Here is a 26321-nt window from a genome sequence, read left to right as displayed (position 1 = left end):
AAATTCTTATTCTGGACTTCTAAGTCCAATGGGTTGTCCTAATCAGTTAATAACTTATGTTTATATACCACATCATACAATAAAAATCAAAAAAAGGTCCGTGGAGCCTTTGTTAGGAGTCTCGACACAGAAACTAGCCAGATATCCCTCCGGGAAGGACCTAGCCAAGGAGTGGCTCTTTTTAGGAGACCACCATAACCACCATATTAAGTGGCCCTTTTAGTCAATATCCAACTCTTTGACAAGTTTAAAGATATGACAAGGGAAATACCAAAGCCAGGTATCCATCCACAGACAGGTGTTTAGGGGTATTGCCCCTCACAGTGTGGAGTAGGATTCTGGCCAGAATCATACAATGAAGGCTGTCAATCACTGATAAAACCATCCACTAGGCTCCTGAGCCAAAAATGAGAAGAGATTTCAACTAACAAGTTGCAAGTTCTACTAAATCCTTTCATACAAAGCTATACATCTTATCTATACAGCAAGTAATACTCTTGAAGAGATTATCCAATACTGGACAACCTTTATTAAATTGCACCAGAGGTTTATACAAAGTAACCTCCTGGGCTGGCGCTGCTCCACTGATCTCAGATCTAAGTTCTACATTGGTCTCCTGACATACCCAATTTCAGGAGACTGCTGCAGCCAATCAACGCACGCTGATCGGCTGCAGCCTCCTCTATTCCATCAGAGAGGAAAAACAGCATTTCTTGCACTATGACAGAATACTGAAGGATGCAGGCGATCAGCAAGAAAGAGCAGAGGAGCAGCACTGATCCAGGAGGAGTATAGATTTGTATTTTTGTGCTGTATTTTGAATCAACAAATGAGTTCTGGAACAGTGTACAACCCCTTTAAGGTCTCCAGTTCCCGAGTGATCAATGTTTCCGAAATTATGCATTTCTTGATAGTAGAAGATTATTATAACGATTATATAAAATCCTAGAAGCCTATAATGACAACATATATGGCCATCATAGGGATTTGTCCACCACTTAGGGCCAGGGCCTGCTCTATTAGCCAGATGGAGGAGCCACTATTGTAGAGCATATCTTTTCTCTGGCACACCTGTCCTATATGTACTAAATGATCAGCCATTTATAACTACTATTACTCTATAGATATGCATTTAAAGGAGATTCTTTTAGTTTTTCAATACGTATAAGGAGCAACACTAGTTTAAGGTTTCCTGAAGTGCGGAGATATGAGTTTCCTTTTAGATACCCTGACTACATAGGTTTTACATTAAGCTCCTTGGGTTTGTGGAAATACCTTGAGGTGGTATATATGTTCCTCTGTATCCAGATCAATGCACTTAGTTGATTTCTTTACTGACATCACAGATAGTCCAACATCAATGCAGCCGTGTAATTTACCCTTTTCAATCTAGAAATACAAATATATTATGTCATTTATATATACACATACATAAATATACTGTATATACATACATACACACGCATACATATATTATATACACACATATACACACACACACATATATACCTTTACACACATCATAGTTCGGGATATTTGGCTTTCGTGTGAAATTAATGGAAAACTTAAAAAGTTCACGCTGCAGTAATATTTTATTATTCTGAAAGTAGGACATTTAAGTATAAGCATGCAATGGTGATCTCCTCATCTTAAATGATTTACTGACACAAAAGCAAACAATAGTGATGGGTACACCCCCAAAAAAGTAAATGTCTCAATAACTTGTCATGTGGCCTTGAGCATCAATGACAGTTTGACAACATCTCAGGCTGTTCACAAGTTCAGGTATTGTCTGCTGGTGGCGTCCCCCTCTTCTTGAAATTCGTCCCTCAGGTCATTGAGGTTCTGAGGTACAGAGTTATGGCCTCTACATGGTGACTCAGCTGATCCCATAGGTTTTCTTTGGGATTCAGGTTTGGAGAAAGTGCAGGCCGCTGCATTTCAAGTACCCCAGTCTCAAGCAGTCTTTCCTTAATTATGTGAACTGATGTGCTGGAATATTGACGTCCATAAAGATGAAACTAGGCTTGTGTTGTTCACGGAGAGAAAGAATGACTAGATTAATTAAGTTATTCAAGCGTAGGGCAGTTCTGTGTTGACTAGACACACCTCCACACACTGTAACACAACCACCAAAGGTTTGTTTGGTAACAAAAGTGGCTGAAGCATAATAGCGCTCTTCTTGATGTGTCCACATCGCTGGCGGCCATCGTATCTGCTCAGCATAAATCGATTTTGATCAGTGAACAGTGAGGCCCACTAGTCCTTCGTCCAGAGAGAAGATGATGCCTGTGCCTGGTGTTGTGGTCAGGTACCCTTGCTGGTCATCTAGCATGGAGACAACACAAATGTAAATGGTTTTGAATGGTCTGACTTGACGCTTGGTGCCTTTCACTTCCTTTAAACGTACGTGGAGTTGTGTGGCAATCATCACCCATTCTGAAAGGCATTGTTTACAATGAAACAGTCATTAGTGTGGGATGTGGCCAAAGGACATCCACTTGTATGCCTTTACGTGAATCTTCCAGTCTCTCTGTATCTCTGTTGCAACCTGCTGGTGACACTGTAAGCTCAGTGGCCACTTCCGTCTGAGAACATCCTGCTTGACACCTCGCAATGGCGTGGTATTGTTGATCAATTGTTAGGTTTCGTCATGGTGGCATAATGTCAAAATGTGAACAGCATGATATGGAGCACTGTTTAAATACCAATTCTAATTGAACCCCAAAATTTACTGGGCGATTCATGAATCAAACACTTGCTCTGAATTTTGCCATTAAGCTCCTTGTAGAGAACAGCGGGTTATGCAAAAAGTACTGAAGCATTGAACAGATAGACATGTGCATTCAAAAGTTTAGAGAAGGTCACATTAAATAACCTGAAAAGGGGCATTTTAGGATCATGCTGAAATTTCACTTAAAAGCCAAATATCAACAACTTTTTGCGAATAGTGTATTTCATAGTGGTGTATATATACATATATATATATATATATATATATATATATATATACACACACACACACACAATATATATATATACACACACATACACACACACAATTATGTGTGTGTGTGTGTGCGTGCGTGCGTGCGTGCAAGAGGAACATCCAAAACACTGATGCAAACTTACTTCAGTTGGACCCTTGGCATACTTCAAGATCCCTTTGTCCAGGTAGAAGTATCTCTAAAAGAAAAGCAGCATAATTGAAATTAGAACTTCTATAATGTCCATAACACTTAACTATATATCTCCAATTCACACTAAAGGGATTGTCCACTCCTTAGAATATATTCTTTACTCAGATGTTCCCAACCCCCCCCAGCAATTACATCAAAAGCTGAGTGACTTAAAAGAGGTTGTCAAACAAATAAAAGTGTTGTTTAATTAATTAATTGATAAGGGAAAATAAGCACTTTCACAATTGAATGTTTGAAAAAAAAAATAAAAAAAAAAATTAAATAAATAATAATAATAATAATAATAAAAAAAATAATATTAATAATATGCTGGTGGTGACACATAGCTCCCGAAGAAGGGAAGATGTATACACTAGCTTCGTTCTTAAGGAATCTTAAGTTGAGGTCTCAAGTTCACTGATCTTTTGGGTAGTCAAATGATTGGTTCAAAAAGTTAAAAGGAACTTGCTGCATGTAAAAAGCTATTAACCTGCAGATATGGGGTTAATCTGCAAGTTAGTAGCGTTGGAATCCTGCCCGGTGTCTGCACATTGAACTACGCTGCAGAGAGGAAATTAACTTTAATCTTCTCAGCAGCATTTTGGTTTCAGTCACAGGGGTAGCGCCGCCGCAAGTTTAGTCATCGCTGTGTATGGAGAGCGGCGGCTGTAACTGTGCCCCCCACACTTACAGTTGTTCATCATTAGACCCAGTATCAGTCAGTGCGGGGGCAGGGTTACAGTTGCCGCTCTCCATACACAGAGCAGTGACTGACCCCATGGCGCCTCCCCTGTGACTAATCCTCCTGGCAGCGTTCGGGTTTCAAAGTTAATTCCCTCCTGGCAGTGGGGTTCAATGTGCAGGCGCCGAGCAGGATTCAAATGCTATTAACCTGCAAATTAACCCCATATCTGCAGGTTAATAGTTTTTACAAGTGACAGGTTCTCTTTCAAGCACCACTCCAGCAATTTTTTTTATTTCACTACTTGGAGTGATGCTTTAAATCTAACTTTCCTGATGTCTTATACTCACCCTCTGCAATCTTAATCTGTTTCCAGCGGTACTGTATTCAGTTTGTGACCTGCCGGCAGATCCAGTGTTTCATGGAGGACACCGGAAGTCACAGCTCAATACATCTCTATGTGAGCCTTTGTGAGCAAGGATGGTTGACCTTAGGGAGATCAACATCCACCACTGCGGAGACACCATCACGTGTTTCTCAACGCAGTGATTCTAGAGCAATGCCCCCAGGGAAATATTCAAAGCAAGAAGGCCTGCGGAGACACCATCACATGTTTCTCAACGCTGGCAAGAAATTAGCCAGGTCTTTCACCGGGAAGGAACAACCACGGGAAAGGCAGTCTCCAGTCAAGGAGACCACCTATGCCAAACATGGTATCCATCCACAGACAGCCGTTTCGGGGTATTTGCCCCTCATCAGTGTGGAGTAGGAATCTGGCTAGTGGGACATTGCCTAGTAAAAGACTATGTGAGCAAGGATGGTTGACCTTAGGGAGATCAACATCCACCACTGCGGAGACACCATCACGTGTTTCTCAACTCTATGTGAGCCTTGTTATGGATTCATTCTAGCTCTCAAACTTTCAGTGGTTGCGCTGTAATTTCTGATTTCCGGCCAGTCAGAAGTTATGGTCATAAGATGGCACCGCGGGATCAGAGTATCGATGACAAAAAAAGGGCAAGACTTCTAAGGGCAAATATAAAACCAGGGCAGGGGACTTCAAATTTAAAGCACCACACCAGCAATGAAAAAACCCCTAAGAGCTAGAGTGTTGGTTTACGAGAAAATATCATTGCATTACATACACCATTAATACAATAAAAAACATTGAGTGTTCCTCAAAAGAAAGGAGGTCGTCACCAGCAAAAAATTAATCTAGATGGATACGTCAGACGTCGGGTTGGGTGCGGTCATGTCACATGAGATCACTGGGGAGGAGCACCCTGTCATTGAGTAGGAAGTTGTCCTCCTGTGAGCAGAACTACTCTATTGTAGATAAAGAAGGTTTAGCCATCAAGTGGGTACTGAAAGCCTTAAGATATTGGCTGCTGCGCTGGAAGTTTAGGCCAGTCTCTGACCATGCCTCACAAAGATGGATTCAGGAGAAAGAGGGGAATAATGTCCGAGTGACCAGCTGGTTCCTGACACTTTAAGATTTTAGCTTCCATGTAGAGCATAGGCCTAGGAAACTACATAGTAATGCTGATGCTCCATCTAGGGTTCACTGTTTGATGATGGAAGATGCCAAGCCCACTTGGGCGGGGGGGGGGGGGGGAATCGTCAAACAGCCACCGGACAGGTCATTGAGGGTACACTGGTATCATTGATGTTGGTAGCCTAGGTGATGTAAGCCCGGAGCAGGCTCCAGCACGTATAGTGCTGATAGAGTTAATAGAGAATGACAGGGCTGGGTTCACGAGCAGTCGGAAAGAAGGGGTGGGACTGGCTGCTTATATAATCACCACCCTTGGGCGTGGTATGGCAAGGAACAAGGAACCAGTCATCTGATTCCCTATCTGTGTGTGGAGGTGTGCAGACCTCCAGTGTTGTTGGTCTTTGCTAAGGATTAAAGCTAGGGTCACATGTAGCGACGCAGCAGCGATCACGACGACGACCTGACCTTATCAGGATCGCTGGTGCGTCGTTACATAGTCGCTGGTGAGCTGTCAAACAGGCAGATCTCACCAGTGACCAGCCCCCAGCGACGCATGGAAGCGATGCTGCGCTTGGTAACTAAGGTAAATGTCGGGTAACCAAGCAAAGCCCGTCGCTGGTTACCCGATATTTACCTTGGTTACCAGCGCACACCGTTTGACTACGCGTGCAAGGAGCCAGCGCTAGAGTACACATCGGGTTAATAAGCAAACCTTTGCTTATTTACCCCATGTGTACTCTGGCTACGCGTGCATGGAGCCGGCACTGCCAGCCTGAGAGCGGCGGACGCTAGTAACTAAGGTAAGTGTCGGGTAACCAGCGAAGCACTTCGCTTGGTTACCCGATGTTTACCTTGGTTACAGCTTACCGCAGGCTGCCAGAAGCAGTCTCCCTGCTCGCTTCAGTTCGTCGCTCTCTTGCTGTCACACACAGTGATGTGTGCTTCACAGCAGGAGAGCAATGTCCAAAAAATGAAGCAGGACATTGAGCAACAACCGGCGACCTCACAGCAGGGGCCAGATCGTTGCTAGATGTCACACACAGCGACAGGACGTCGCTGCTACGTCACAGAAAATGGTGACTTAGCAGCGACGTTGTTGTCGCCGTCGCTGTGTGTGACACCACCTTAAGAGCTAGACATTAACCTGAGCAGGCGAACCTGAACTAATGTATGGACTATTTACTTTGTTTTTTCTTTGTGCTAAAAAAGGCTGCTTTGATTTTTATCAGGAATGGTTTACAGACTCTAAATAAACCAGCCCAGATGTTTTCCTGAAGCGGTTATCTGTGCCTACCTCAACAACCAAGTGAGTAGAAACGCTACGGCATATACGCTAATACATTGTTATATGTACATAGATAAGTAATCAGCACATATCAAGACCAAATGAGTCAAGAAAAGTAGACACAAAGTTAGGGTACCTTCACACTTAGCGATGCAGCAGCGATCCGACCAGCGATCTGACCTGGTCAGGATCGCTGCTGCATCGCTACATGGTCGCTGGTCAAACAGGCAAATCTCACCAGCGACCAGTGAACAGCCCCCAGCCAGCAGCGACGTGCAAGCGACGCTGCGCTTGCACGGAGCCGCCGTCTGGAAGCTGCGGAGACTGGTAACTAAGGTAAACATCGGGTATGGTTACCCGATGTTTACATTAGTTACCAGCGCACACCGCTTAGCTGTGTGTGCAGGGAGCAGGGAGCCGCGCACACTGCTTAGCGCTGGCTCCTTGCTCTCCTAGCTGCTGTACACATCGGGTTAATTAACCCGATGTGTACAGCAGCTACATGTGCAGAGAGCCGGAGCCGGCAGCACAGGCAGCATGAGAGCTGCAGAGGCTGGTAACTAAGGTAAATATCGGGTAACCACCTTGGTTACCCGATGTTTATCTTGGTTACAAGCTTACCTCAGCTGTCAGACGCCGACTCCTGCTCCCTGCTCGCTTCATTTGTCGCTCTCTCGCTGTCACACACAGCGATCTGTGTGTCACAGTGGGAGAGCGCCTTTGAAGAAAACGAACCAGGGCTGTGTGTAACGAGCAGCGATCTCGCAGCAGGGGCCAGATCGCTGCTCATTGTCACACACAGCGAGATCGCTAATGAGGTCACTGCTGCGTCACAAAAAGCGTGACTCAGCAGCGATCTCGGCAGCGAGCTCGCTGTGTGTGAAGCACCCCTAAGTGCATTAAGTATGCAATGAACCATAAAACAACAAAAGGTGGAGATACATTATTAGTTAAACAGAAAGCCAAAGTTCTGCTGCATCTTTAATGAGCAGAACATACTCTCCGAGTTTAGACGTCAACAAAAAAACATGAAGCACAAACATAAAAGCGTAACACAGTGGGATAGAGAAGTCTCTTTGATATTATATTGGCTAATGAGCTCTGTGCGTGACTGAAGCAACAATCTACCATAGAAGATTTAAGAATGGATTTACTGGGAGATTTCTTTATTTTAGGTGAGCATGAACGTCAAGAGAGCCGAGAACAAAGACGTCTTACTTCAACAAGCATCCGCGCGGTTAGTGTCATTATTCTAAATAATGATATCATTAAATTACATTAAGCCCTATGTCTCATCCCTCCAAGCTAGCATGTTTTGTTATATGACTGGACCTACTTATGGCTCCTATTTCATAAAATACACATCAAAATTTACTTTGAAAATTCTGAAATTTAATCCGGATTTCAATGCTTTGTTTGCAGTGGATTAAATTTCACTATAATTAAGATTTTCCCCGCATCTCTGTAAATGGGTTTTATATACAAAAATAATAATTAAAAAAAAACACAACATGCAAAACATTTCCTTTGAAGGCAGCTCCTTTATGGTAGCGGAACCGGCGTCACTAAATGACTACCGATGAGCTAATTGTTTGCGGATCGGTGGTTTTTAGGTAGCCAGTTTACAAAGACTGCCACTATTTCAGGTGGGCACAATCGTTCAGTGCACAGACACTACAGTTCAAAAGTTTGGTGTCACCCAGACAATTTTGTCTTTTCAATGAAAAATCATAAGTTTTTTTAATCAAATGAGTTGCATAATGAATAGAAAATATAGTCCAGACATTGACTAGGTTAGAAATAATGATTTGTACTTGAAATAATAATGTTTTTCTTCAAACTTTGCTTTCATCAAAGAATGTAGCAATTCCAGCTTTGCAGACAAGTTGGATTGGCTTGATGGGCACTTTTTGCGTACCATACGGTCAAGCTGCTCCAACAACAGCTCAATAGGGTTGAGATCTGGTGACTGGGCTGGCCACTCCATTACAGATAGAATACCAGATGCTGGTTTCTTCCCTAAATAGTTCATGCATAATTTGGAGGTGTGCTTTGGGTCATTGTCCTGTTGTAGAATGAAATTGGCTCCAATCAAGCGCTGTCCACAGGGTATGGCATGGCGTTGCAAAATGGAGTCATAATCTTCCTTATTCAAAATCCCTTTTACCTTGTACAAATATCTCCCTTTACCAGCACCAAAGCAGCCCCAGTCCATCACATTACCTCCACCATGCTTGACATATGGCGTCAGGCACTCTTCCAGCATCTTTTCAGTAGTTCTGTGTCTCACAAATGTTCTTTTGTGTGATCCAAACACCTCAAACTTCGATTAGTCTGTACATAACACTTCTTTGCCACTCTGCCCTGAAGGCCAGCATCCCGGAGTAGCCTCTTCACTGTAGACTTTAACACTGGCGTTTTGCTGGTACTATTTAATGAAGCTGCCAGTTGAGGAGTCGATTTCTCAAACTAGAGACTCTAATGTACTTGTCTTGTTGCTCAGTTATGCAGCGGGGCCTCCCACTTCTTTTTCTAGTCTGGTTACAGCCTGTTTGTGCTCTCCTCTAAAGGGAGTAGTACACACCGTTGTAGGAAATCTTCAGTTTCTTGGCAATTGCTCGCATGGAATATCCTTCATTTCTAAGAACAAGAATAGACTGTCGAGTTTCACATGAAAACTTTTTCTGGCCATTTTGAGAGTTTAATGGAACCAACAAATGTAATGCTCCAGATTCTCAACTAGCTCAAAAGGAAGGTCGGTTTTATAGCTTCTCTAATCAGCAAATCAGTTTTCAGCTGTGCTAACATACTTACACAAGGGTTTTCAAGGGATTTCTAAACATTCATTAGCCTTCTAACACAGTTAGGAAACACATTGTACCATTAGAACACTGGAGTGGTGGTTGTTGCAAATGGACGTCTATACAACTATGTACATATTGCGTTAAAAAACAGATATTTGCAGCTAAAATAGTAATTTACCACATTAACAATGTATAGCGTGTATTTCAGTTTAATTTAAGGTTAGCTTCATTGAAAAAAAAAAAAGTGCTTTTCTTTCAAAAATAAGGAAATATCTAAGAGACCCTAAACTTTTGAACTGTAGTGTACGTTGCCATTGATCTCGGCAACATGAATCCAGGATACATCAGATGATATGCTGCTGAGAATAATGATCTTTTGTGCAGACCAGAATATCATTTCACCCAACAAGCGAGCATTTTTCTAGTTCGTCAAGTGATCGGCAGTCTGTTTAGATAATTGTGCAGTGTAACTGCATCTTAAATTTCATGATGGGGCTGCAATGACTCTTTAACCCCTTCACCCCCAGCCACTAAAACACCCTAATGACCGGGCCATTTTTTGCAATTCTGACCAGTGTCACTTTGACAGGTTATAACTCTGAAACGCTTCAACGGATCCTGGCGATTCTGAGATTGTTTTTTCGTGACATATTGTACTTCATGTCAGTGGTAAATTTAGGCCGATATTTTTTGTGTTTGTGAAAATTTAGGAAATTTTACGAAAATTATGAAAATTTCACAATTTTCAAACTTTGAAAATTTATGCCCATAAATCCGAGAGATATGTCACACAAAATAGTTTATAAATAAACTTTCCCACTTGTCTACTTTCCATCAGCGCAATTTTCGAAACAAATTTTTTTTTTGTTAGGAAGTTAGAAGGGGTCAAAAGGTAATCAGCAATTTCTCATTTTTCCAACAAAATTTACAAAAGAATTTTTTTTAGGGACCACATCACATTTGAAGTGACTTTGAGAGGCCTGGGTGACAGAAAATACCCAAACGTGACCCCATTCTAAAAACTGCACCCCTCACACTGCTCAAAACCACATCCAAGAAGTTTATTAACCCTTTAGGTGCTTCACAGGAACCAAAGCAATGTGGAAGGAAAAAATGAAAATTGTACTTTTTAACACAAAAATGTTACTTTAGCCATAAAATTTTCATTTTTACAAGGGAGAAAAGAGAAAGTGCACCCTACAATTTATTGTGCATTTTCTCCTGAGTACGCTGATACTCCATATGTGGTAAAAATCAATTGTTTGGGCGCATGGCAGAGGTCGAAAGGGAAGGAGCGCCATTTGAATTTTTGAACGCAAAATTAGCTGCACTCATTAGTTGACGCCATGTCTGGTTTGAAGACCCCCTGAGGTGACTAAACAATGGAGCTCCCCCACAAGTGACCCCATTTTGGAAACTAGAGCCCTCAAATAATTTTTCTACGTGTTTGGTGAGCACTTTGAACACCTGGGGGCTTCACAGAAGTTTATATCGTTGAGCCGTGAAAAGAAAAAAAAATTTTTTTACCACAAAACTGTTGCTTCAACTAGGTAGCTTTTTTTTTTTCACAAGGGTATCAGGAAAAAATGCACCATAAAATGTATTGTACATTTTCTCCTGAGTACGCAGATACCTCATATGTGGTGGAAATCAAATGTTTGGACACACGGCATGGCTCGGAAGGCAAGGAGCGCCATTTGAATTTTTGAGTGCAAAATTAGCTGCACTCATTAGCGGACGCCATGTCGGGTTTGAAGACCCCCCTGAAGTGCCTAAACAAGGGATCTCCCCCACAAGTGACCCCATTTTGGAAACTAGAGCCCTCAAATAATTTTTCTAGATGTTTGATGTGCACTTTGAACCCCTGGGGGCTTCACAGAAGTTTATAACGTTGAGCCGTGAAAAGAAAAACATTTTTTTTTTACCACAAAACGGTTGCTTCAACTAGGTAGCTTTTTTTTCACAAGGGTATCAGAAAAAAATCACCATGAAATTTATAGTGCATTTTTTCCTGAGTACGGCGATACCTCATATGTGGTGGAAAGTAATTGTTTGGGTGCATGGCCGGGCTCAGAAGAGAAGGAACGCCATTTGACAGCAAAATTGGTTGGAATCATTAGCGGACGCCATGTCACGTTTGGAGACCACCTATGGTGCCTAAACAGTGGAACTCCCCCACAAGTGACCCCATTTTGGAACTAGACCCCCTCAAGGAATTTATCTAGATGTTTAGCAAGCCCCAAGGGGCTCCACAGAAGTTGATAATGTTGAGCCAGGAATACAATTTTTTTTTTCACCACAAAACGGTCACTTGAACCAGGTAACTTTTTTTTCCACAAGGGTATCAGGAAAAAATGCACCATAAAACGTATTGTGCAATTTCTCCTGAGTACGCAGATACCTCATATGTGGTGGAAAGTAATTGTTTGGGTGCATGGCGGGGCTCAGAAGAGAAGGATCGCCATTTGACAGCAAAATTGGTTGGAATCATTAGCGGACGCCATGTCACGTTTGGAGACCCCCTATGGTGCCTAAACAGTGGAGCACCCCCACAAATTACCCCATTTTGGAACTAGACCCCCTCAAAGAATTTATCTAGATATTTGGTGAGCCCCTTGTACCCCCAGGGGCTCCACAGAAGTTGATAACGTTGAACCGTGAAAATTATTATTTATTTTTAACCACGGCGGCAGCAGCGGTGGCGTGGTACCACAAGTACCAGCCACTGCACGCTGCAGACATGTTGGGGGAGGGCTTGCAGGCCAGCACAGGCCTGGGGAGGGCGGCCACCGGCAGATCAGACCGCCCCACTGCACACTGATTGGAGCGATTGCACGTCATAGCACGATCGCTCCAATCAGTGCTGCAGGGGCTGGGGGCGACATTTTAGAGCTCCGGCTATGATTTGTTGAAGCTGCTAGAGCAGATCATAGCCGGATCTCACAGTATCGCAGTAATTCTGGCATTTTTTGTGCCGAAATTAGTGCGAACGATGTGGTTGGCGGTTCAGATTTGAACAGCCAATCACATCGATCGTCGATAGGGGGTGGCGATGCCACCCCCCTGGGGTCAAGCAAAGGTCCCCTGCTGTAAGAAACAGCAGGGGACATCATTTGAAAGCCGTTGCTATGGCCACGGCAATCAAATGAAGTTTAGGCCGTAAAATTACGTCCCTGGTCGTTAAGTCACGTTAAAATAGGACGTAATTTTACTGCCCGGGGTCGTGAAGGGGTTAAGGGAACCTGTCAGGTGCAATATACACGAAGAACCACGAGCAGTTCTGGGTACATATTGCTAATCCTTGCTTAACCGTCCCTGTATACACTAGCATAGATAAAGAGATCTTTAGAAAAAGCATTTCTAAAGATACTTTATGAAATGCTAATGAGCGCAGGGACTAGCTGCAAGGGCATTATTTCCCCTCTCTAGTCCGCCCTCTTAGCAAGTTAGCACGCCCACAGCATGATCAGAAGTCCCTGGCTCTTTTGATCATGCACACTAGATCATTCTGAAGCCGGGGCGCGTACCCGCAGTTTCAGTGCGCATGACCAGAACTGTAGTGACTTCTGATCATGCACACTGACCCCAACTCCGGTGTCTGAGGTGGTGACAAAGGACCAAAGGACACAGGTACGTGCGCCACCACTGATGACACTGGGCAATAGGCACTGAATAGCATGTTGGCACGCCACTGTGTGCGTACTAACATGGTAAGAGGGCGGACTAGTCAGGGGAAGTAACGTCCTTGCGACTAGTCCCTGCCCCCATTAGCATTTCATAAAGGATATTTAGAAATACTTTTTCTAAAGATGTCTTTATCTATGCTACTAGATACAGGGACGGTTAGGCAGGAATTACCAATACAAACCCAGAACTGCTCGTGGTTCTTGGTGCATATGGCACCTGACAAGTTCACTTTAAATCATAAACAAGTAGAAATTAATGGAAGATGTTATGCTAAAATTGCACCCCAAGGTCTCGATGAAACTAGGGAGCAGCCATTGAGGAACTCCATGCATGCTCATGGATTTTTTTTTCTTTATCATTGGCCTTCATCTCTATCTTGAGCCATGGTGACTTGATGGATGAAAGCTCTGTTAGAGGATCAATCTTGTGCAAGGTTAGATAGGTTCGCTAAGGTCCTCTCTGCATGGATACCGCTATAAGCTCAGGCTTAATACTAGATGCCGCTTTTTAGAGAAAATAAAGTGTTTTTGCATATCACAATGGCTATCTATAAAAGCCACCGAAAAAAGGTTTCAATCCATTCTTGAACAAATCAATACTTGCTATGGACGTCTGTCTGTAAAGTGCACTGTATAGAGTACAATTGGGGCATGTAATTTGATAGTAGTCCTAGTCCTAATCCTGGCTCTGATAATGGTCACATCTAAACTGAGTGTAAAGCATAACAAAAGCCACAGCGCCAAGTATAAAGACAAACCTTGTGCCAGCCTTTCAAAGGCCATTTTCGTTTCTTAAGCAAGAACCCCTCCTTTCTCTGCGGCTCCTGTGTACAGCTGTTGCTTCCCCGGAGGCCTTCGACAATTTCCCAGCTATCCTGTTGGGAATAAATAGGAGTTAATAGACTGATCCATCCCATGATTGAACTCAAATACTAATTTCATAATGTGTTTAATAATATTGTTTTGGCAGAAAAGTTGCATTATAATTGGAGCAAAGGTGGTCTCAAACCCCGATAAGATGCCTTCACGGTAGTCAAAACGTGGATTACAAGTCAAGAAAGTATTGTTTTTCCTTAGGCTAGTTTCACACTTGCATTGAACGGTATCCGTTGCATTGCGTTGTGTGACAGATGCAACGGATGTGTTGCATATAGTGGCACAACGGATGCTGCAAAACAACGGAATTCGGGTTTTTTTTGTTTTTTTTTTACAGTTTACCGGCGGCAGACTATTGTGAACGATCAGCTGATCGCTCCCATTAGCCGGCCGTCGGGTGATCAGCTGATCGCTCCCAGTAGCCGGCCGCCGGGTGATCAGCTGATCGCTCCCAGCACCCGGCCGCCGGGTGATCAGCTGATCGCTCCCAGCACCCGGCCGCCGGGTGATCAGCTGATCGCTCCCAGTAGCCGGCCGCCGGGTGATCAGCTGATCGCTCGGCCGCCGAGAATGTGTGCGGCGGCGCAGTGCGGGGTGGGTGGAGCCGAGCGGGGCCATGGAGCTGAGGACAGGTGAGTGTGTGTGTGTGTGTGTATACATGCGGAGTGGAGTGCGGGAGGGGGCGGAGCCAAGTGGGGGAAGTGTCGGGCTCCCTGCACACGTACCCAGGGTAAATATCGGGTATAACTAGGCAAAGCACTTTGCTTGGTTACCCGATATTTACCTTGGTTACGGGTGCAGGGAGCAAGAGAGAGCATGCGCAGTGAAATCCTGAGGATTCCGCTGTTCAAAAAAACGTTACATGCTGCGTTCCTGCTGCTGGGTGGAAGCAACGGAGCGTCGCCCAGCAGAAGCAACGCAGGTCCTTTTGGCACAATCCGTCATCCATACAAGTCTATTGGAAACCGCGGAATCCGTTAACGGATTGCGCTGTTTTCCAAAAGGGCGGATTGTGACGGAAGGAAAAAAACGCAAGTGTGAAAGTACCTTTAAGTGTATAAAACAATATTTACCATTTCATATTTATTATTTTTTTATTTTTATATAGCACCAACATATTGCACACGAATTGTAATCACTTATAATAATCCATCATAACTTGGTCTTTAATTTCACCATATCAGACATACAAAAGGGGCAATTTTATAAAAAAGCTCAATTAACATGTCAATATACTATTTTGGAAAAAAATATCTTAAATGGTTATGGTATCTGATCTCACTTGATAATGTGATACACAATCGTAATAGACAAATATAATTCATTTTACTTAAAAATTATGTTTGTATCAGGCCAAATAATAGCATACAAATTGTCGGTAGCTGGGTATCTCACTTCTGTCCACTGCCGGTAAATGTATTCCATCTCCTGCAGCGGAGTCATAGACAGGGATTTAATTAAGTGTGGGGGGGGGTTTAGTCTTTGTCTCTCCGCGCCTGCTCTTTTGTCTGTCAAACTACAAATCAAGCTTTAACAGAGACAGGCATTCAGTTCAGGGTAGACAAGCTGTTTGACATTGGCAGGAGCGATGCATGCTGAAAATGCGGAAAATTACGTTCCAGAGCATATAGTGCTGGTAGAATGCTAGTGAAAGCGAACCGCTAATTTAAAAAAAAACTATGGCAAGTTTTAGAGCTTGAGAAGTAGGATTTTTTTTCTGAACACATGAGACCTGGTGTTGGGAACCTATGGCTCGCGAGCCAGATGTGGCTCTTGATGGCCCCATCTGGCTTGCAGACAAATCTTTCGGTTTGTCAGACACACTTTTTCCCCTCAAAACGGGGGGGAAATGGGGATGCGTCTAAAACCACATATGGCTTACCGTGGTGGCGCAGGGTCAGTGATACTGCGGGCTTGTAGGGTGTCGCAGCGGCGGGCGCCATTGATCTGTGGGATGCTTTGAATCTCCTGCAGTTGACGAGATCGACTTCAAGATAATGGCCGCGGAGCCGGCGCGCACAGATTGGACTCCGAGGCTAATTTCTTGAAGTACATTGCACCGATCTGTGCACGTGCAGCGGCCATTTTCTTGAAGTCGATCTCATCAACTGAGGGAGATTCAAAGCAGCACACCAGCAGATCGATGGCGCCTGCCACCGTCACACCTCACAATCCCGCAGTAGTATCGCCGACCCTCCGCACACGGACCATCTTGAGCCATGATACCCCTTCCACCATGCCCGCAGCATCGCCTACCCTGCCTCCTGGGATCTTTTGAGCCACTCCACCACCGCCGCTCACCCCTGGGGAGTTTGGATCTCACAGAATTACATTTTAAAATATGTGGCGTTCATGGCTCTCTCAGCCAAATTGCTTCCTGAGCCCTGTATTAGACAGTTGGATGGTCCATGGTCACCACGGACCATGGCTGGCTGCTGCTATTGAATGTAAAGTGGCCAATTAAACTGATGGCTCCTGTGCTACACTCAAGTTTCTGTATAACTAGAGGTACACTTTTCCTAAACGAAAAAAAAAAAAAAAAAAGAAAAAACCCAAAATCAATAATTGTAAACAAAGTCATTACAATAGGCCTACTAAACTGGACCATTAACTAAACACAGTGCGTCATTCGTGAGAGTAAAAATCAAAAAGGACTTCCTGATAAGAGCTGTTTGAGGCTACTTTTCTAAATTATAATACTGAGTGGTATATAATTTGTCCTTTGACCCTAAAGCATGTATCTTCAAGTACTTCTTGAGAATTGTAATCTATAGATGTAGACCTTGTGACTGCCCTTACATTATTATTATTATTATTATTTATTATTATAGCGCAATCAATTCCATGGTGCTTTACATGTGAAAGGGGTGTACATAATAGGGACAAGTACAATAATCATAAACAATACAAGACCCAGACAGATACAGGAGGATAGAGGTCCCTGCCTGCGAGGGCTCACAGTCTACAAGGGATAGGTGAGGATACAGTAGGTTAGGGTAGAGCTGATTGTGCGGCGCTATATCAGACTGAGGGTTACGGCAGGTTGTAGGCTTGTCGGAAGAGGTGGGTCTTCAGGTTCCTTTTGAAGCTTGTCAAGGTAGGCGAGAGTCTGATGTGTTGAGGCAGAGCATTCCAGAGTATGGGGGAGGCACGGGAGAAATCTTGGATGCGATGGTGGGAAGAGGAGATGAGAGGGGAGTAGAGAATGAGATCTTGTGAGGATCAAAGGTTACGTGCAGGTAAGTACCGGGAGACTAGGTCACAGATGTAGAGAGGAGACAGGTTGTGGATGGCTTTGTATGTCATGGTTAGGGTTTTGAAGTGGAGTCGTTGGGCAATGGGAAGCCAGTGAAGAGATTGGCAGAGAGGAGAGGTCGTGGAGTAGCGGGGGACAGGTAGATTAGCCGGGCAGCATAGTTTAGAATAGATTGTAGGGGTGCAAGACTGTCAGAAGGGAGGCCATAGAGCAGGAGGTTGCAATAAACCAGGCATGAGATAATAAGGGCATGTATTAGGGTTTTTGTCGCTTCTTGGGAAAAGAATGTACGGATCCGGGAAATATTTTTGAGTTGGATGCGGCAGGAGGTGAAGAGGACTTGGATATGTGGCTTCAAAGAGAGATCAGAGTCTAGGATTACTCCCAGGCAGCGAGCACGTGGCACTGGGGAAAGTGAGCAGCCATTGACATTGATGGATATGTCAGGTGGGGGGGTTGAGTGAGGAGGAGGAAAGAAAATGAATTCTGTTTTGTCCATGTTCAGTTTTAGGAATCGAGGAGAGAAAAAGGATGAGATAGCAGACAGATATTGTGGGATTCTGGTTAGTATGGAGGCGATGTCAGGTCCAGAGAGGTAGATCTGCGTATCATCAGCATAGAGATGGTACTGAAAGCCGTGGGACTCTATGAGCCGTCCCAGGCCGAAGGTGTAAATGGAGAACAACAGGGGTCCAAGAACTGAACCTTGGGGGACCCCGACAGATAGGGGGTGAGATGAGGAAGTGGTGTGAGAGTGGGAGACGTTGAAAGTACAGTTGGTTAAGCATGAGCAGATCCAAGATAGCGCCAAGTCTGTGATGCTCAGAGACAAGAGAATTTGTAGTAGAAGGGAGTGGTCTACTGTGTCAAAGTCAGAGGACAGGTCCAGGAGGAGGAGGACAGAGTAGTGTCGCTTGGCTTTTGCTGTTAGTAGGTCGTTAGTGACTTTGGTCAGGGCAGTTTCAGTGGAATGATGAGGTCGGAAGCCAGATTGTAACCGGTCAAAGAGAGAGCCGGAAGAGAGGTGTGAGGACAGTTCAAGATGGACATGTTGTTCCAGTAGTTTTGATGCATAGGGGAGAAGTGATATGGGGCGATAGTTTGACACAGAGGAAGGGTCAAGGGAGGGCTTTTTGAGGATGGGTGTGATTGAGGCATGTTTAAAGCAAGAAGGGAATACACCAGTTGTTAGTGATAGGTTGAAGAGATGGGTTAGGGTCAGGAGGAAGACTGGTGAGATTGGGGATGAGGTGGGATGGGAGTGGATCAAGCAGGCAGGTTGTGGGATGTGATCTTGAGAATAGAGTGGAAAGATGATCTTCTGTCATGGTGGAGAAGATGGATTTGGAGGAAGAGAGCTGAGTAGTTGTGAGGAGTGGCTGTGGTGATTGTGGGCCAAAGCTTGCTCTGATGTTGTCAATCTTCTGCTTGAAGAAAGAGGCAAAGTCTTCAGCTGAGATGAGACGGAGGTGGTGCCGGGGACGGAGGAGAGAGTTGAAAGTGTTGAATAGCTGTTTAGGGTTGTGGCATAGAGAGGATATGAGAGATGAGAAGTAGGTTTGTTTTGCAGCAGTGAGTGCAGACTTGAAAGTGGTAAGAGCTTGTTTGTATGTAACGAAGTTCTCAGTGAATGAGACCTCTTCCATCTGCGCTCAGCAATTCTGGAATCCCGTCTCAATTCTTTAGTCTGACTCATGTTCCAGGGTTGCCTGTTGATTGTGCGGGTTTTGGTGTGTGTGTGCGGGGGGCAGCTGATTCGAGAGCTGCAGAGATGGTGGTGTTGTATAAAGTGGCAGCAGCATCTGCATCGTGTGAAAAAGCAATGTCTGCAAGAGGGAAAAAAAGAGACTGAGAAAGTGAGTAAGTCAAGGTGATTGAGATTTCTGCGGCGGTGTGAAAGAATGCACAGATTACATCTGTGTGGAAAGAAAGCCCAACCTCTACTAGTCCTATTCACACAGGCTTTATGCACCTCAGTAGAATTTGTCACCATATACACCACAATATTTGCAAATATTGGGATATGGTACAATATGCAATTATCCAAGGAAAAGGTTTGCGATAGAGAAAGGGTCCTATCCACTTCTCTTATTAAACAGGACATACGGTGTCAACCACCTGCCATCATTTTGATCTCCCAATAGGGTCAAGCTACAGTACGTATAGCGGGTGAAATAAGTATTGAACACGTCACCAATATATTTCTAAAGGTGCTATTCATATGAATTTCTCACCAGATGATGGCAACAACCCATCCAATCCACACAGACAAATAAATCAAAAGTTCAATTTTGGTCTCATCTGATCAGACTATATTCTTCAAGTATTTCACAGGCTTGTCTAAATGTCGTCAAGCTTGAATATAACTTTGGCAATGGAGTCTTGCGTGGTGAGCGTGCATACATGAAGATTGAGAGCATTAATTGTTTTGTTTGATACAACTGATCTTGCTGATTCCAGGTCTTTCTATAGCTTTCCACAGGTGGTTCTTTGCTCTGGACAACTCTTCTGATAATGTTCACTTCTCTGAAATCTCATGGGGAGCACATGTTTGTGACCAGTTTATGGTGAAATGACGTGCTTTCCACTTACGGATTATAGCCCCAACAGTGCTCACTGGAACCTTCAGTAGTTTAAAAATTCTTCTGTAACCAATGCCATCAGTATGTTTTGCAACAATAAGGTTGCAAAGGGCTTGAGACAGATCACTGGTTTTACCCATGATGAGATGTTTCTTGTGTAGCACCTTGGTAAGGAAACAATTTTTTATAGGCCATCAGTTGAACCAGCTGATATTATTTTCCACTAAGTGGCAGGATTCCTTTCTAATTACTGATAGATTTCAGTTGGTGTCATGACTTTGTATGGTAACTCTCTTTCTTCACGTGTTCTATACTTTTTGCCTGTGTTATTTCTCTAGGTCAGAGTCAAGAACCATCTGTGGAGAGCTATAGAAAGACCTGGAATGCAGGTACAATGTTTTCTAACAAAGCCATAAGTAATGCACTCTGTCTCCATGAGCTGTATGCACACTCACAAGCCAAGACTCCACTGCTGAACAAAAAGCACATTCAAGCATGTATAAAGTTTGCTCAACAACATTTAGACAACCCTGTGAAATAGAGAATATAGCCTGGTCAGATGAGGCCAAAATTTAACTTTTTGGATGCCATGATACACATTATGCTTAGAGGCCAAAAGGCACTCCACTCCCAAAAGGTTTGAGGTGGGAACATTAAGGTGTGGGGCTGTTTATTAGCATCTGGCCCTGCAAACATCATATTATTGAAGGAAGGATGAAAGGATAAATGTATTGAGACATTCTTGATAAAAATCTGCAGATATCTACCAGGATGATGAAGAGGAAATGAGGGAGGACATTTCAGCAAGACAAAGATCCCAAAAACATAGCCAAGGAAACTCTCAACTGGTTTCAGGGAAAGAAAATAAAATGCTAGAATGGCCCAGCCAATCACCTGACGTGAATCCAATAAGAAAATGTATAAAAGGAACTAAAGCACAGACTTCACAGAAGGAGGCTATGGAACATTCAAGAATGGGAAAGTGTGTGTGGAAGAATGGCCAAAATCCCCCCTGAGCAATGCATGCAACTAGTTTCTACACACAGGAGTCACCTTGAAGTTGTCATCACTAACAATGGCTTTTGTACAAAGTATTAAATATATGTCAGTAATTGTGTTCAATACTTTTTCCCTGTGTTATTTCTCATACATCACTAAATTTATGGACATTCATGGTTTGATTTCTTTGCTTGTGCGGATTGGATGGGTTGTTACCGACATCTGAAGATAAATCAATGTCAATAGCTCCCTAAGAAACATATTTACAGGTACTTAAAAAATTGGTGCAGTGTTCAATACTTCTATCACCCCGGTGTATATCCCTGAACCCATGTATACATGTATTTAATTTATATTAAACAAAGTGCACACTTAGTAAGACACAAGACAGCCGCTTACCCACTAGTAAATTGCATATATTGTAAACTTTTCCTTTAAAAAAAAAAAAATAAAAAAAGTGTATTTTTTTTCTACCTCAGTGATGAAAGCTTATCCAACATGAAGATTGATGATTTGTGGACCCATCTCTGCGAGTTGCACATTTATCAGACAAACATCACACTGATACAAGCTGGAGAAACGAGATGCCATGATTTATTACCGCTGCCTGTCATATTTACTAAGCGCTCCTCTCCAACGCTAAAATTAATAAAGGATAGCAAGCAATTTCTTGAAAAATTATACTACAACACAAAGAACAAGCAACATCTGTACCAAAAACTCAAAAATGGCAGAAAATATAAATAAATAGCAATGTGAAAAATTAAATTTCTTAAAGTGGCAAGATCTAAACCAGGGGTCGGTTTTAAAGTAGCATCTTCAGAAATAAAGGCGAGTAAGGCTATGTGTGCACGTTGCATAATTTCATGCGTTTACGCTGCATATTGCACAGCAATGTAAAACGCATGCATCCTGTGTCCCCAGTCTTTTGAAGATTGTGCATAATCCATCCGCACGTTGCATTTGAGAGCGCATGCTGAAATTTTGATCCAAATCGCTGCGCTCAAAAAAGTAACAAGTCACTTATTTCGTGCGCTTTGGATGCTGCTCCCACTCTGTCTATGGGAGAGGCAGCAACCAGAGCGCATGAAATCGACATCTAATCTGCTGAAACACTGCATCCATTACGCAGTGTTTCTGCAGCGATTTGAAGCGCATATGCACTGCCAAATCGCTGCAGATTTTTCAGCCTAAAGGCTGCTTTACATGCAGCGACATCGCTAGCGATGTCGCTGGTGAAAGCACCCGCCCCTGTCGTTTGTGCGTCACATGCAAATCGCTGCCAGTAGCGCACAATATCACCAATACCTGTCACACGTACTTACCTTCCTAGCGACATCGCTGTGGGCGGCGAACAACCTCTTTTTTAAGGGGAAGGTTCGTGTGCCGTCACAGCGACGTCACACAGCGGCCGACCAATAGAAGCGGAGGGGCGGAGAGCAGCCGCATTAACGACATGCCCACCTCGTTGCCGGAGGACGCAGGAACGCTGTTGTTCATCGTTCCCGGGTTATCACACATAGCGATGTGTGTTGCCTCAAGAACAACAAACAACCTGCGTCCACAACGATCAACGAGATTTTGCAAATGAACGACGTGTCAATGATCAACGATTAGGTGAGTATTTTTGATCGTTAACACTCGCTCGGAGCGGTTACACGCAACGACGTCACTAACGACGCCGGATGTGCATCACGAATTCCGTGACCCCGACGACATATCGTTAGATATGTAGTTGCGTGAAAAGCCCCCTTAAGGCTATGCACACACACACTGCAGTTTTTTAAGTTTTTAGGCTGTGTGCGCATGTTGCGTTTTTTCATGCGCTTACGCAGCGTTTTAAACTGCAGTGTAAATGCATGCGTTCTGCGTCCCCAGCAAAGTCTATGAAAATTAAGCAACTTCCATGCGCACGTTGCGTTTTAAAACGCAGCGTTTTGGATGCTAAATTTTTTACAAAATCGATGCATTCTAAAAAGCAACATGTCACTTCTTTAGTGCTTTTTGGATGCTTTTTCCCTGTCTGTCTGTGGGAGAGCAAGCATCCAGAACGCATCCAATCTGCATTCAAAATGCATTCAAAACGCAGCGTTTTGGATGAGTTTTGAAACACACATGCAGTGACAAAACTGCAGATTGTCACTCCAGAATGCAACGTGCGCACATAGCCTTAAGGCCGCTTTACACACTGCGACATCGCCCAAGCGATCTCGTTGGGGTCACGGAATTTGTGACGCACATCCGGTCGCTTTAGCGATGTCTTTGCGCGTGACAACTCTGAGCGATTTTGAATCGTCGCAAAAACGGTCAAAATCGCTCCTCTGTGACATCCCCCCTATTCTTGAATATCGCGGCTGCTCGGTGTACAAAGTAGTTTGTCGCTCCTGCGGCAGCACACATCGCTACGTGTGACACCGCAGAAACGAGGAACCTCACCGGCCGGGCGCATTGAGGAAGGAAGGAGGTGAGCGGGATGTTATGTCTCGCTCATCTACGCCCCTCCGCTTCTATTGGTCGGCGGTTCGGTGACACTGTTGTGACGCTGAACGAACCGCCCCCTTCGAAAGGAGGCGGTTCGCCGGTCACAACGACGTCGCAGAGCAGGTGAGTGTGACACTGCCGTAGCGATAATGTTCGCTACGGCAGCGATCACACGATATCGCATGTACGATGGGGGCGGGTGCTTTCGCGCTCGACATCGCTAGCAATTGCTAGCAAATGTCATAGCGTGTAAAGCGGCCTTTAGGTGCAGTTTTGTCACAAAAATCTGCATGTCTATCCTTATGCCAGGAAAGTCAATGAGAATTCTGAAGTGTTGTGCACATATTGCTTATTTTTACCTTGCAGATTTTTTCCTCCCGAAATGCATGAAAAAAAAACATCAAAAAGCACCAAAAATTAACTTTTTTCCTGCCAGGAGATGGCGATTTAGTGCAGAAATTTTGGCAACAGTCCTCGGCGTGTGCACATAGCCTTACTCTGTAGTATACATCACAACTTCTGCAGAACTTGCTTTAGAACTTTATACATACCTTATGTGGAAAGGCATTTTTTGGCAATGTACAGGCTTTAAAAAAAAAATAAATAAATAAGTTGGGAGGCAAAATGAATGATCATTTTTGTCAACTGAACACATCTTCATTGTTGGAAATTAAACGGGGGCTGTTTTTAATTTAGTTATTTATGGGGGGGGAATGCGGGAGCTTAAAATTAAACAAAAGATCTTTCATTCAAAGGAAGATGGTTCCTCTGTGACTGATATTTCGTTGAAAAGAATATTCCCGGAAAGATTGCTCGTCACCCGACTGCACACAACATGGATGGCTATGATGGGCATATGGACTAAAAACGTGTATGGCTACGTCGGCATTAAAATTGTTTGTTAAATGAATATTAAAGAGAACCAAATCACCAAGATTTTGCTATATGAAGTAAAGGTATTGCTATACTTGCACTAGGATGCGGAGTCCAGGCATATGTTTTGTTGAAAGATCCGCTGCTTGATTACTGAAAGATCTTTAAAGGGAACATGTCAGGTGCAATATGCAGTGAGGACCAGGAGCAGTTCTGGGTGTATATTGCCAATTCCTGCCTAACCATCCCTATATACACTAGCATAGATAAAGAGATCTTTAGAAAAAGTATTTCTAAACATCCTATATGATATGCTAATGAGGCCAGCGACTAGTCTGCCCACTTAGTATGTTAGCACGCCCATAGGGGTGCACTAACATGCTGTTCAATTCAGCATCACCAACGGTGAAACGCATACCTGTGTTCCCTGTGACCGCGCTCTGAATTCCGGGCACTTCTGGTCATGCGCAGTATGAAGCCAGGTGTACGTGTCTCAGCTTCAGAGAGGTCTACTGCGCATGATCGGAAGTGCTGCGCATTCAGAAGAGCGGTCACAGCAAACACAGGTACGCGCGTCACCACTGGTGATGCTGAATTGAATAGCATGTTAATACACCCACAGGGATGTACTGACATGCTAAGAGGGCAGACTAGTCGGGGGATATACCGCCCTTGGGACTAGTCCCCGCTCTCGTTAGCATAAAATAAAAGATCTTTAGAAACACTTGATAGAGATATTTATCTAGGCTAGTGTATACAGAGACACACACACACACTGCATACACACACACTGCATACACACACACACACACACTGCATACACTGCACACACACACTGCACACACACTGCATACACACACACTGCATACACACACACTGCATACACACACACTGCATACACACACACACACTGCATACACACACACACACTGCATACACACACACTGCATACACACACACTGCATACACACACACTGCATACACACACACTGCATACACACACACTGCATACACACACACTGCACACACACACACACTGCACACACACACACACACACTGCATACACACACACTGCATACACACACACTGCATACACACTGCATACACACACACTGCATACACACACTGCATACACACTGCATACACACTGCATACACACACACACACTGCATACACACACACACACTGCATACACACACACACACACACACTGCATACACACACACACACACACACTGCACACACACACACACACACACTGCATACACACACACACACTGCATACACACACACTGCATACACACACACACTGCATACACACACACACACACACACTGCATGCATACACACACACTGCACACACACACACACTGCACACACACACACACTGCATACACACACACACACACTGCATACACACACACACACTGCATACACACACACACACTGCATACACACACACACACTGCATACACACACACTGCATACACACACACTGCATACACACACACACTGCATACACACACACACTGCATACACACACACACTGCATACACACACACACTGCATACACACACACACTGCATACACACACACACTGCATACACACACACACTGCATACACACACACTGCATACACACACACACTGCATACACACACACACTGCATACACACACACTGCACACACACACACTGCATACACACACACACTGCATACACACACACTGCATACACACACACTGCATACACACACACACTGCATACACACACACTGCATACACACACACACTGCATACACACACACACTGCACACACACTGCACACACACTGCATACACACACACACTGCACACACACTGCATACACACACACACACACACACTGCATACACACACACACACTGCATACACACACACACACACACACTGCATACACACACACACACACTGCATACACACACACACACACTGCATACACACACACACACACTGCATACACACACACACTGCATACACACACACACTGCACACACACACTGCATACACACACACACACTGCATACACACACACACTGCATACACACACACACACTGCATACACACACACACTGCATACACACACA

The 26321-nt window shown here is 44.0% G+C and overlaps 1 protein-coding gene across 4 annotated transcripts in view; it reads right to left on the bottom strand.

Moving 5' to 3' along the window:
* The window catches only part of OSBPL3 (oxysterol binding protein like 3), a 297701-nt gene that overhangs the window by 87601 nt on the left and 183779 nt on the right, over positions 1-26321 (bottom strand). For all 4 annotated transcript variants that reach the window (XR_012724374.1, XM_075315350.1, XM_075315352.1 and 1 more), the window contains 3 exons: positions 13890-14006; positions 3133-3186; positions 1276-1389 (listed from right to left, as the gene is read on the bottom strand). Coding sequence is in view for 3 of the 4 variants with exons in the window: in XM_075315350.1 (XP_075171465.1) it covers positions 1276-1389; positions 3133-3186; positions 13890-14006 (285 nt within the window). In the remaining variant the exon portion in view is untranslated. The remainder of the gene's footprint in view (positions 1-1275; positions 1390-3132; positions 3187-13889; positions 14007-26321) is intronic.

The sequence above is a fragment of the Anomaloglossus baeobatrachus genome, chromosome 6 (genome assembly GCF_048569485.1).
Source record: "Anomaloglossus baeobatrachus isolate aAnoBae1 chromosome 6, aAnoBae1.hap1, whole genome shotgun sequence".
NCBI classification, from domain to species: Eukaryota; Metazoa; Chordata; class Amphibia; order Anura; family Aromobatidae; genus Anomaloglossus; species Anomaloglossus baeobatrachus.
The sequence above is the reverse complement of the archived record's forward strand: the minus strand, read 5'-3'. Positions and strand labels throughout refer to the sequence as shown.